This window comes from Ranitomeya variabilis, chromosome 2 (genome assembly GCF_051348905.1).
Source record: "Ranitomeya variabilis isolate aRanVar5 chromosome 2, aRanVar5.hap1, whole genome shotgun sequence".
Lineage (NCBI taxonomy): Eukaryota > Metazoa > Chordata > Amphibia > Anura > Dendrobatidae > Ranitomeya > Ranitomeya variabilis.
Genome location: NC_135233.1, coordinates 581,365,868 through 581,380,484, shown reverse-complemented (window position 1 = coordinate 581,380,484; position 14,617 = coordinate 581,365,868). Strand labels below are relative to the sequence as shown.

The window sequence follows — 14,617 nt, the reverse complement described above, 5'->3', positions numbered from 1 at the left end:
TTTGTAGTCTGTCTTACGAGAAGTGCCCTTTTACTCATGACTGTCCATTACCCCGTTAAGGTCAGTCTTACTTAACCTTTTTGTGACCAGCCTTTACTTACTAGAAGTGATACTTCTATTAGGAATGACGACAAAGGGCTAAGGGACACTTCCATAAGTATGGCTGACCAAAAAGGGTTAATGGACCCTTTTAGTAAGTCAGACTGGCCACAAAGAGTTAAGGGATACCTCTTGTAAGTAAGGCTGACATTAAAGGTTTAATGTATGCTTTTAGTAAGACTGTCCCTTAACTCTTTGAGGTCAGCCTTACTCACTTACAGTGTCCATTAACCTTTTTGGGGCTGCCTTACTTATTGAAGTGTCCCTTAATAGTGATGAGCGAGTATACTCGTTGCTCGGGTTTTCCAGAGCACGCTCAGGTGGTCTCTGAGTATTTGTAACTGCTCGGAGATTTAGTTTTTGTTGACGCAGCTGCATGATTTACAGCTGCTAGCCAGCCTGAGTACATGTTGGGGTTGCCTGGTTGCTAGGGAATCCCCACATGTATTCAAGCTGTCTATCAGCTGTAAATCATGCAGCTGAGGCAAGGAAAACGAAATCTCCGAGCAGTTACAAATACTCGGAGACCACCTGAGCGTGCTCTGGAAAACCCGAGCAACATCACTATCCCTTAACTCTTTGCAGTCAGTCTTACTAGAAGTGTCCATTAACCCATTGTGGCTGTTAGGGTTGGCGGATTGGACTAAATTTAATAGTAAAGTGCAATCGCAACCCAGGGTCCACCGTGCAGAGATGTAAAACAGCAGCTAGTGTGAACAATGATGGAACACACAGCGAGCGATTGCCTGTTAAATGCCACTCAGTGAACAGCACATGAAGCTGTGTCACTCGTACACAGTAACGGAATAGATGCTCTGCAACAGAGCTGTGTCACTTGCACACAGAAATGGAACAGATGCTCTGCAACAGAGCTGTGTCACTCGCATACAGAAATGGAACAGATGCTCTGCTATAGAGCTGTGTCACTCGCATACAGAAATGGAACAGATGCTCTGCTATAGAGCTGTGTCACTCGCACACAAAAATGGAACAGATGCTCTGCAACAGAGCTGTGTCACTCGCACACAGAAACGGAATAGGTATGACGCTAGATACAACCCCTGTTAACCTCAGAGGGCAACGAAGCCTGCTCACAGAGTAAAAAGCAAACAGTGGACACAAAGTCAGCTAAAGCACTCAACCAACTCCTCTCCGGAGGTGCTGAAATTCTAATGGCTAGACGTCAGCCCTGAATTCACACAGACAATCTCCGGAGAACCGGAATTCTAACAGCTTTCCGCCGACCCTGAATACAAGCTGATAAAGACCACACTGGTGATATGTCCCATACACACATAATGAGATTGATACTAGTGCATCCGTGTGCGTCTCTGAGACCCTTTTATATGTTCAGCTCATGTCCAGTCGGACAGGACCTTGCTTGTGGACCAACCCAGAGCTGCCACATCGCCAGAGCAGCTGAGGACCGACCACCAATGAGACACCGCCACATCGCGAGCATGCTCAGTAGGGTGATTTCTGGACTTAGCCTCCAGAGCGTCTGTTCATCGCTGCCCAACGCTGGTTACTAGTGATGAGCGAGAGTACTCATTGCTCGAGTTTTCCTGAGCACGCTGGGTGGTCTCCGAGTATTTGTGACTGCTCGGAAATTTAGTTTTTGTTGTCATAACTGCATGATGTACGGCTGCTAGACAGCTTGAATACATGTGGGGATTCCCTAGCAACCAGGCAACCCCCACATGTACTCAGGCTGGCTAGTAGCCGTAAATCATGCAGCTGTGTCAACAAAAACTAAATCTCCGAGCAGTCACAAATACTTGGAGACCACCCAGCGTGCTCAGGAAAACTCGAGCAATGAGTACACTCGCTCATCACTACTGGTTACCATAGACTTGGCTGAAGAGCCAGCAGTAACAAGACGAACAGCACGAGCCTGAGCAAGATGCTGGGACAGATGTCTATGCTCAGCAGCGGCCGAAGCTGAATGGGATACAGCTGATGCAGGCAATGCTCTACCCTGTGCAGCGGGAGAACCTGGGCACCCAACAGTGGCCAGTCTTACTAGAAGTGTCCTTTAACCCATTGTGGCCAGCCTTACTTACGAGAAGTGTCACTTAACTCTCCATGAGTAAGTTTAATTTTTAGAAATGTCAATTAACCCTTTGTGGCAGTGTTTACTTCCCAAGTGCCCCTTAACCTTTTGTAGCCAGCTTTATATACTGAAACTTTCCCTTAACCCTTTGGTGCCAGCTTTATTTGCTGGACGTGTTTCTTAACCCTCTGTGGCCAGATTAATCAAAAGCACCCTTTAACCCTCTATGGCCCCATCACTAATTAAAAGTATCCCTTAAGCCTTTGTGTATACGCCTGCTTACTAGAGTTTTAGAGAAAACAAACTTTGGAAATCCTGTAGTTAGTCCAAAGCCGACTTTTGGTGTCTTCTCCCTGCCCCATTCCCCATGATTGACAGGCCTCACCCTATGTAAGTATAAAGTGAGAGGCCTATAAGTCAAAGAGATCGGGGTATACAGAAGCCACAGTAGATCAGTCTTCATGGCTTAATTTGCTCAGTGTCCCATCTCTCTCTCGACGGCAGATGTAGCGATAAGCCACTGTGATAATGGTTGATATAAATCATCCTCCCTAGCAGATCCGAGAGTGCGTGTTTATGGGGGAATCAGGAAGACTAGCTAACAGCATAGGTACATTTACTTATTATCAAGAGTGCGAGGTATCCTTATATACTAAGTCTTCGCTTTATGGATTACTAACTTCATGGTCTTGCCTGATTTCTGGATGCATCCTATAAGCCTTCATGACCCTTCTTGATTGCTAGGCTTATTCTTTATCCTTGCATTACCTGCTTACGGGGCCATGTCCCTAGTAATACAACTGATGATGACTAGTGATGGGCGAGCATGCTCGGCACTGCTTGAAATTCGGTCGAGCATCGGGGGCTTAATTGGGTAGCGAGCTGTGCCGAGTATCGCATGGTGCTCAACTGCTCGGATGCCCATAAGTGAATTATCTGAGAGCATAGAGAAGGTTTCCTTCCTTTGGAAAAATGCTCTAGTTTGCCACTCACTTCCATTAGGCTCGCTACTCGAGTTGAGCACGTCCAAGAGTCCAACGTGCTCGATTCCAGTACCGAGAACACAAGCATTTCACTGCTCGATCAACACTACTGATGAGTTAACAAACTGCAAGGTTTTCTTGCATTTTATATCAGTGTCTGACTATCAGCCACCAAAAATGCTGCACAGGTGTCTTTTTATACTGATAACAAGCTTAAACAGGTGCCATTACTACAGGTAATGAGTGGAGGAAAGAGGAGACTCTTAAAGAAGAAGTTACAGGTCTGTGAGAGCCAGAAATCTTTATTGTTTGTTTCTGACCAAATACTTATTTTCCACCATAATATGCAAATAAAATGATAAAAAAACAGACAATGTGATTTTCTGGATTTTTGTTTCTCAGTTTGTCTCCCATAGTTGAGGTCTACCTATGATGTAAATTACAGACGCCTCTCATCTTTTTAAGTGGTGGAACTTGCACTATTGCTGACTGACTAAATACTTTTTTGCCCCACTGTATATATATATATATATATATATATATATAAATATACAGTATATATATATATATACATATCTGGTGCTGTGATTTTTGCCTTTTTATATCGATTTCTCTATGATCTACTATGATCTGTGTCTATCTTCATATTGTGAACCTGTCTCAAGCAAATTCACGAGTGTATATACAGCGGGTGAAATAAATGTTTAGAAATATATTTTCTTACAAAATTGGTGAGTGACATGTTCAATACTTATTTCACCCGCTGTATATATCTGTCATAAGCGAGGTTCACGCTATGGTAAAAACCTTGGCCACATAGGTTTTTGGAGTGAGTAGTGTCATTTGTTGGTTCTTTTACAACTTCAGTTAAATTAATTAATATTCACTAATTAAATAACTACGATGCCAAAAAAGGAAACAACATAACATATTCTGCTCTTCTCCAGCTGCATATATGGAAAATCAAGGGTAAAATTTGGGGCAGCTGTTTTAAAGGAATCTGTCAGTGAGTTTTTGTTATGTAATCATAATTACTAAGGGGGTCTTTACTAAGTGGGCGTGGGTCACAGGATCCTCTGGGGCGTGTCTTTAGGCTGCTTTACATAATTATCCTGTGAGCCACGCCCTTTGCAAATACTATAACATTTGCACTAAATAAATTAGTCCACATCTCTGGAACCGTATGGTGCATTTATATAAAAAACTAAAAATGTCATACTTAGGGGAGCAGCAGAACTAAAATACTGTGCCTCCACTGCAGACTATAAATGGAGACGAGTAAGACTAAAAGACTTCCATTACATGCCAGGAAAATCAGACACAATGGACCATGGAGAACAACCATTCAGGATGCATACTAATACTAAGATATCACAAGGGGGGCACTATGATAAAGAAAGGGGAAATATCAACCCCTGTATAAAAGAGCATTCAGAGACCGACAAAAGCACATTCATTTCAGTTATGATTTACGTCGGGGCCATCAGATGACTGAGACGCGGCCATGATGGCGCAGGGTTTTTTTTTAAACTGATTGTTAATTGATGTGGTTTGTTAATGACCACGGAGTTCTGTGGCTGAACCTGCAAAGCCACAAGGCCATTCAGAAAGAGGAACCAATTAACAATCAATTTTTAGCAATCAATCTGAAAAAACCCCGCTGACCCGCACCGCAGCGTCCTGGACCGTACAGTGTCTGCTTATGGGGCTGAACCTGTAATAATGCAGATGAGGATAACTGATCTAGATACAATGAGCAGGCCAACCGCTACATTGGACTCATACTGCTTTATTTTCTATTCATCTATCTATCTATTATCTATCTATCTATTATCTATCTATCTATCTATCTATCTATCTATCTATCTATCATCTATCTATCTATTATCTATCTATCTATTATCTATCTATCTATCTATCTATCTATCTATCTATCTATCTATCTATCTATCTATCTATCTATCTATTATCTGTCTATTATCTATCTAATATCTATCTATCTATTATCTATCTATCTATCTATCTATCTATCTATCTATCTATCTATCTATCATCTATCTACTATCTATTATCTGTCTATTATCTATCTAATATCTATCTATTATCTATCTATCATCTATCTATCTATCATCTATCTACTATCTATTATCTGTCTATTATCTATCTAATATCTATCTATTATCTATCTATCATCTATCTATCTATCTATCTATCTATCTATCTATCTATCTATTATCTATCTATCTATTATCTATCTATCTATCTATCTATCTATCTATCATCTATCTATCTATTATCTATCTATCTATTATCTATCTATCTATCTATCTATCTATCTATCTATCTATCTATCTATCTATTATCTGTCTATTATCTATCTAATATCTATCTATCTATTATCTATCTATCTATCTATCTATCTATCTATCTATCTATCTATCTATCTATCATCTATCTACTATCTATTATCTGTCTATTATCTATCTAATATCTATCTATTATCTATCTATCATCTATCTATCTATCATCTATCTACTATCTATTATCTGTCTATTATCTATCTAATATCTATCTATTATCTATCTATCATCTATCTATCTATCTATCTATCTATCTATCTATCTATCTATCTATTATCTATCTATCTATCTATCCATCCATCTATCTATTATCTATCTATCTTTCTATTATCTATCTATCTATCTATCTATCTATCTATCTATCTATTTTCTATCCATTATCTATCTATCCATCCATCTATTATCTATCTATCTATCCATCCATCTATCTATTATCTATCTACCTATCTATCTATCTATCTATCTATTATTTATCTACTATCTATCTATCTATCTATCTATCTATCTATCTATCTATCTATCATCTATCTATTATCTTTCTATCATCTATTTATTATTTATCTATCTATCATCTATCTATTATCTATCTATTACCTATCTATCTATCTATCTATCTATCTATCTATCTATCTATCTATCTATCTATCTATCTATCTATCATCTATTTATCTATCTATCACCATGTAAACAGTATAGGCCTCTGATTTTTTTTCCGCCTATAGACCTCTGATTTTTTTCCACCTATAGACATGTGGCAGACATGGCATAATGGAGGCCTCGATGGAAGAAGATTAGTAATTAATTTACAAAAAAAAAAAGAAATCAATGTTCCGTCGTCTGTCCGGAGCTTGTGTGTGATGCATCTGGATTTCCTTGCCCGAAATTTGAAAAAAATATACCATAAGTGATCATCATCTGCCGATAAGTCTCTTTTTATCCTTTTAACTCCCAAAATCCAGTAATAAATGTAACGCAAAATCTAGACATAAAAGCCCACGCTGTGTATCGCAGACACTGGGGCACATTTTGCTCCCGTGACATTGGCGTCTGCGGTGACACCCGTCTGCGGTGCGCTCTCGCCTGCTCTCGGCACAACACTTTAGTGCACTAGATAGCCATTTGTTGAGAGACGTGTGCCGGCCGCCCTTCTTATTTGTTTCTCTTTCCAGGCTCGGAATATAAAGTGAACACGTACCTTTTGAACTTCAGGCATGAACGATTTTCACATCACCGATGTGGAGGATTCCCGAGTGTACCTGGGCGAGCGGATATATCAAAAGAAACAAGAGTTCATGAATATTCACGACTTAATACAGAGAGATCTCACACTTACAGCAACTAAATACACTGATTGTATCTTGTCTTGTATTATAAAACATTTATACCACGCACCAGGCACGGAATAAATCTACGTTAACCGCTTCACTGCCTGCCCTAACTGCTGTTACACAGGACTGCATGAGGGACAGCGGCGGCACAATATCTTATCTAATGCGTCATGTATCATGTGTGAGAGCAATATTATATATGGAGGCAAGAAGGGAGAAACAATGCAACATGGTCATATATACATTGCTTCTAGACACAGGTGGTAATAATAATGATAATAATAATAATAATAATAATTTATATCAAGAATTATTTTAATGTGCAATAATAGTAATATCAAGACAAAAAAATAAATAATGACAGCTTATCGCTACATCTGCTGTCGAGAGACTTTTGGGACATCCCCATACATTTATAGATAGATATAAGTTTGAACAACAGGAATGAAAAAAGAAAGGAAAGAAGGAAGAGAGAGAGGAAGAAAGATAAAGAATGAAAGAAAGAAAGAGCGAGAAAGAAAGGAAGAAAGAAAGAGAAAAAGAAAGAAAGAAAGAAAGAAAGAAAGGAAGGAAGAAAGAAAGAAAGAAAGAAAGAAAGAAAGAAAGAAAGAAAGAAAGAAAGAAAGAAAGAAAGAAAGAAAGAAAGAAAGAAAGAAAGAAAGAAAGAAAGATGGATAAAATGGTGGATAGAGAGATAGACAGATAGAGCAAGAAAGGAAGGATGGAAGAAATGAAGGATGAGAAAAAGAGAGAAAAGAAAGGAAGATGGAAAGAAAATGAAAGACATAAAATAAAAGAAAGAGAAAAAGAAATAGAAAAAGAAAATAGAAAGAAAGAAAGATGGAAAAAAAGGTAGATAGATAGATAGATAGATAGATAGATAGATAGATAGATAGAAGGAAGGGAGAGAAAAGGATATTAAAAAAAGAAAGAAAAAGAAAAAGATAGATAAAAGGGTGGAAATATGGATAGCTAGATTATGAGAATTGTACAAATACATCTGCTTTGATGCTGGGGTTGTGGACATGTGCACCATACAGCTACAGTACCGTAACCATCTACAGTACAATATTCCTCTTATGTAACGATTGAGGCTCATGGTAACATATACTTGGCGGAGCCATGATCTCGTATGGACCTACATAATAAATATTCGACAGGTCATTCTTCATCAGAAAGATGCTACAGACACTTCATCTTTCATGGTTGGGTTTTACATCAGTCTGATAATTAGTGTTGAACAAGCCCCGCATGTTGGGAGTACGCCATCCTATGCTGCATTTTGATTAAGACCACAACACCTCCGGTTGATTAAACTAAAGCCATATGAATATGTTTATGGAGAAACGATAGGCTGCAAATGATATCTAGCTCTACCTTAAGGTGTCACTTCAAGATTTTCTCTCTCCAGATCCTAGCGGCTGTTATTTTTGGAGCATACGTTCAGGGCTGCCTTAAATGCTACTCTTGGCCTGGTGCCCAGGATCTCTTAAAGTAGATGACATTTTTAGACATTCGGTGTCATTTTCCTCAATATGACCTCTACTTTCATGCCAGGGATGAATCCATCCTGTTATTAATGCATTCAGTTTCATGAGGGAGGGAAAAAAAAGAGACGCTATTCAATTTTCACACCTGAATAGAGTCCAAAAAAATTCCTAGTTTGCTCCTGTTACCGTTATGTTGACGAGGAGCTGAAATTAGTCTCTCACTTTACTAGACCTTCAATCCCCGAAAACCGTACAGAAATCTGTTTAATTCATCTATACTTTCATATTCTCGACAGTATTAGGGTGATATCAACATTTTACAATAAGTGACTGCAAACAAAGTAGACTTCAAAGTTGCCCAATGACTCCCCCAAGTCATCCAACTACAGGACGGTATTTTAAGGTCAATCAACCAAGACCCTAGGACCAAGCTACTCTACGAGTCTTATATGAGACTTCACATACTATAAAAGTGTCTGCAATTTCATAGGACCTCCCAGCTCCGGTTGCCTCATTTCTACTCCTCACTTACACCATTATTCCAAAAGCAAATTTTTACCAGTTTTGCCACTCTTCCTCCTACAAAGACTGGGATTTCTGTTTTCTCTGCCTTTTTCTTGACTTTTTATCCCCTTGGTAAAGCTCTGTTCACATTGTGTTTAAACTTTACTTTTAGAAAACTCTTGACGTGTCAGAAGTTTTTTATCGGTGGGGTTCTGAGTGCTGAGACTCCCCATTGATCATTAAAAGGTGACTTTACACTAGCTGGTTATTGTGAGGATTTGTTTCTTAAAAATGGAGGTGTATAAGAAGGTCACTGATCTCTCGATGAACGATTCACCTGATTCATCAGGTGAAATGATTTTTAAGACCATTGATCTTGGAAGCTTGTCGTCTTGGGTAAGGAGGACATGTGCTGCCGAGAACAATGCGTTGCATTGGGATTGCGATCAACCCGTCTTGACAGATTGCAACAAGTGGTCAATCTACAGTCATTGACGAGAGTAAATGGAGGAGGAGAAGGGGTCAGTCAAGGAGAAGAAGTGTTCAATCAAGGAAAAGAAGGGCTCAGTCAAAAAGGAGAAGGGCTCAGTCAAGAAGGAGAAGGGTTCTGTCAAGGAAGAGAAGAGCTAAATCAAAGAGAAGAAGGCCTCAATCAAGAAGAAGAAGGGCTCAGTCAAGGAGGAGAAGGGCTCAGTCAAGGCGAAGAAGGGTTCAGTCAAGGAGGAGAATGGCTCAGTCAAGGAGGAAAAGGGCTCAATCAAGGAGGAGAAGGGCTATGCCAAGGAGGAGAAGGGCTCAGTGTAGGAAAAGAAGGTCTCAGTCAAGAAGGAGAATGTCTCAGTCAAATGTAGCTCTCCTCCCAGACTGGAGGTGGAGCCCTAGACTATATCTTAACCCTGTCTTCAGTATTTTGGCTGATTGTTTCTGGTCCTTTGTTTCTGTAATCAGTGGGGGTTTCAACACCAGAGCTACCACTAACCAAAACTTTTGAAAAGTTTCTAGGACATGTCAAAATTTTTCAAAAAAATTCAATTACCCTTAAAAGTTGATTGGGCACATATACCAAAATGATCTCCCAATATAAATGCCAAAGCTCCGACAGAAACTCTACAAAACAACATTTTATTTCTCAGTGACCATAGTGCAGTTAAAGTGTTTTCTCCTACACTGAACCATATCTGCTCTGTGGATGTAAAGGCATCTTATATAGTTGTGAAACAAATATATGCTTAAGGGGTCATTAAGGTTAGTTTTTCACATATGAGTTGTATCCGATATTTTCATGGATAGAACTTGCACCTATTGTAGTCAATGTCCATCTTTTTTGCAGACTGAATGGTCCTCACCCAAACACAGACATGTCCAATTATGATCCGTCTTACAGATAACACTCGCAATTGTACGTCTATGGGTCTGTGCAGCTCTAGGATGACAATCGTGTGCTGTCCATTTTTCCCTGACTGTTTGACAGGAGAAACTTGAGAAAATTTCATTTTTTTCTTGTGTACAAGAAAATAATGAATGAAAACTGACACTGCTCAAAGACTGAAGAAAATCTGATACAAAACACTGATACATTTTTATTCGTAGGAGTAAAATCACTGTATTTGAATGAGCCCTAATGTTTGTGCTGCAAGTGAATGATGAGAAATCAAAAGAATATTAGAGGAAAAAGGAAAGAGGGAAGGAAGGAAAGAAAGAAAGAAATATTTATAAAAGACAGAGAAATAGATAGATAAAAATTAAAAAAAAGAGGCAGCACTCCATTATTTCGGTGAAAAAACGTGTAGGATTTAATCAACCCATATGTCTGGGCAACGTTTTGGCTCTGAATGAGCCTTTGCACTTTTTTTCACCGAAATAATGGAGTGCTGCCTCTTTTTTGAATTTTTATGAAGTGTGGACGATCATTGGATGGATTGTTTGGGGGCCTTGCACCTGAAGATAAGTATAATATTGTGCTGTTCCCCTTTTTTTCTAAATAGATAGATAGATAGATAGATAGATAGATAGATAGATAGATAGATAGAAGGAAGGATGAGAGAGAAAGAAAGAAAGAAAGAAAGAAAGAAAGAAAGAAAGAAAGAAAGAAAGAAAGAAAGAAAGAAAGAAAGAAAGAAAGAAAGAAAGAAAGAAAGAGGAAGATGGAAAGAAAGAAGGAAAAAAGAAAGGAAGAAAAAGAAAGAAAGAAAGAATGTGAAAGAAAATGGAAAGAAAGAAAGAGTGAAAGAAAAAGAAAGGAAGAAATAAAGAAAAAGAAAGAAAGAGTGGTGAAAGAAACAAAGGAAGAAAGAAATATAAAGAAAAAAAGAAAAAAGAGGTGGCAGAGGGATGAAAGAGAAACGAAAGATGGTGTGGGTGATCTAAATATTCAATTAAAAATGATGTAACGTACATAAAATCTTTGTACCTGTGGTCTCAGTAGATCTGAATAATGAAGGTCTGGCAGCGATAGATTTATAAGATCCCAAATAAATAAATAAATGAATGTGACATGTTCTGTCCCCGATCTTATATTAATAGTTCTGGATTCCAATACTCATATTTGAAATAAATAGAAAGTATTAGGCTCTGTCAACAAATCTGTTTATTTTCCTTTTAATCCCTAAAATCCACTCAGAAAATGTAAAAAGAGGAGAAAGAGAGAAAAGAAAAAGAGGTGTGAGGGGTAAGAGAAGGAAAGTGTGAGCCATTTCCAAATGTGCGGACGGAGGATTATCCCATGTGAATATGAGAGTATAGTACGGTATATTTCTGAATGAATCAAATTCATTCTGTTTATCCAGGGTTCAAAATATTTAAAGCGGATATAATAAAATCAAATAATAATAATAAACATAAAACAGCAAAAAAATAGCAATAAATCATTGTCAGGCAGTAACTCTAAAACTACAGACAAGACTTTCTGGTCTTCTGCCGCACCATCACTTTTTCTGTGGGATGTCACTGCACTCTGGGACTTGGTGACTGTTTTTAATCCTTTTTCTTAAGACATTATTTGCCGTTATATGGGATTATTGTATTATATGGGGGATATTAGTAGTGTAAGATGATCAACAAAGGGATGGAATAAGTTACGCCCCATCGTATGTCAATCACGAAGCGTCCAAGTAATTTACGCATATGAAAAAAAAAACTAAAACGACAACAAATGTAACAAATTGGCACAGCTGTACTAATTTTACACATTGAGCTGATAGTTTTTTTTGACAAAGCTAAATTAAAAAAGGCCCTTGAATGAAGGGTGGGGAAAGAGGTGTAAAACATCGCTAACCATTTTTGCAGATGACTGTCATTTAACCCTTTAGATGGACAGTCATAATGTGTTAATTACCGATAAAATGCATTTTTCTCTGCTGTGCTGGATCTAGTAAGCTCTGCCGTCCCTGTAGATCACAGCTTGGTTACTGTATCCATTTCTGCTTTTATTATTTCCACTGTATATACGTTGCAGTCAACACTTGTTAGCGGAGCTGATTTGCCAGCTGCCTTCACTGCCACCATACATCTGGATTCACATCTGTTCAATACATCAGACCCCTATGATCTCTCAACTGGAGACTGGGATATTATTAAGAAACTATGAAAAACATGAAGACATATCCCAGTTTTTCTGGAAGTTCTTTAATGTCAGAAATTAACTTCAAATATTCTATGTTCTTGGTCACAAGTCAGTGAAATGTCCACAGGCATCCCCTTCTAAGTAAGTATAGACATGGTTCATGAGTGTGATGACATATTTCTAGGACAACCTTAAATGTCAGAAATCACTATCACTGGTCTGTTCAGACTAGACTAGCCTAGATTTAGTCTGGACTACCTATTCTACTGGGAAATAATAAACTTTCTTCACTCTCAGATTTTGAAATGGGAACCCAACAACTTCCACGAAATATCCAGTGTCTGGTTGAATATTGATGTGACTTGTTGCTATCTATCAGTCTTTGAAGAACCTATGATCTAAAAAAACATGCCAGGTTTCCAGAGACTAAATAAAAACATTATACCCAACATTTTGAGACAAGAAAGAACATTTTCCAAGTTGGGTTGAAAAACAAAAGCTTATGAACAAGACAGAAGAAGAATTAACACCTTCGAAATGTGGTGCTGGAGATGGATGCTATCAATACCATGGATCAGGGCAAGAAGAACAAACAAATCAGTTTTGAAAAAAATCAAGCCAGACATGTCACTCAAATCAAGGATCACCTAGCCATGAAAAGAGTAATCACTGGAGAAGGATATTATGATCAGGAGAATAGAAGGAACTAGGCGAATAGGAAGAGCAGCAACCCGATGGCTTGATACAATCAAGAGACCGGTGGGAAGACCCTGGTGGACCTATCTAGCGTTGCACAAGATTGATCTTCCCACAGAGCGTTCATTCATCAAGTCACCATGACTTGAAACTGAGCCGAAGAAAAAAAACATTCACCAATAGGCAACAATTCGACTAGAGGCATCCTGAAGTAGGTCACGCAACTCCTTCTTGCTGACACAGAGCAAATTTTACCAAGTCTTTCAATACCACCTGAAAGAGTTTATCTGTAAAAACAGCTAAAAGACCACTTTTCAGGACCTTCATCCTAATTGGAGTGGCGAGTAGTGTTGAGCATTCCGATACCGCAAGTATTGGGTATCGGCCGATATTTGCTGTATCGGAATTCCGATACCGAGTTCCGATATTTTTGTGATACCGGAAATCGGAATCGGAAGTTCCCAGTGTATGGTTCCCAGGGTCTGGAGGAGAGGAGACTCTCCTTCAGGCCCTGGGATCCATATTCATGTAAAAAATAAAGAATTAAAATAAAAAATATGGATATACTCACCCCTCCGGCGGCCCCTGGACCTTAGCGATGTAACCGGCAGCCTCCGTTCCTAAGAATGCAGTGAGTTTAGGACCTGCGATGACGTCGCGGCTTGTGATTGGTCGCGTGAGCGGTCACATGAGCGGTCACGCGACCAATCACAAGCCGCGACGTCATCGAAGGTCCTTCACTCTGCATTCTTAGGAACGGAGGCTGCCGGTTACATCGCTAAGGTCCAGGGGCCGCCGGAGGGGTGAGTATATCCATATTTTTTATTTTAATTCTTTATTTTTTACATGAATATGGATCCCAGGGCCTGAAGGAGAGATTCTTCTCCTTCAGACCCTGGGAACCATCCAGGATACCTTCCGATATTTGTGTCCCATTGACTTGTATTGGTATCGGGTATCGGTATCGGCGAGATTCGATATTTTGCCGGTATCGGCCGATCCAATCCGATACCGATACTTTCGAATATCGGAAGGTATCGCTCAACACTAGTGGCGAGGAGTGTCACTCTGGATGATAGAACAAATATGGACAGTCCACTGATATCAATCGTAACAGTGTAATCCTTCATTTCTCCTTTAGAGGCACTGCAGGGGAATATAACCTCACTGGGTTCCCCACTAGCCAGACATTCTATGCTCAACTTATTGTCAGGAAACCCTTCCAACAAAATGCAAAGTGGACATCTCTTTTAAGTTTAGGCTAAAAGCCGGAACCTTGCAGACACCAACAGCTGCCATAGGGAGACTAAGCCTAAGTTCCCATGATGAGAATTTGCTGAGGTTTTTATGTTGCAGATTTCGGCACCTTTCTGGTAAATTCAGTCACTTGTGTGTTTTTTTTAACATCCATTTTTAACCTTGCGATTTTTATTTCTTTTTGATATGTCATGATTTATATAAAGTTGCTTTGTATATGGCTTTGACAAAACTCTGTTGCGTTTTGTTACCTAACCTATCTAATGTAAATCTATGCTGAATACC

General features: G+C 39.0%; 1 protein-coding gene across 1 annotated transcript in view; it reads right to left on the bottom strand.

Moving 5' to 3' along the window:
- Positions 1-14,617, bottom strand: part of MAF (MAF bZIP transcription factor) — a 62,064-nt gene that overhangs the window by 32,003 nt on the left and 15,444 nt on the right. The window contains exon 2 of the mRNA XM_077288362.1: positions 6,691-6,751. Within this exon, the coding sequence (XP_077144477.1) occupies positions 6,718-6,751 (34 nt within the window). The 3' untranslated portion in view covers positions 6,691-6,717. The remainder of the gene's footprint in view (positions 1-6,690; positions 6,752-14,617) is intronic.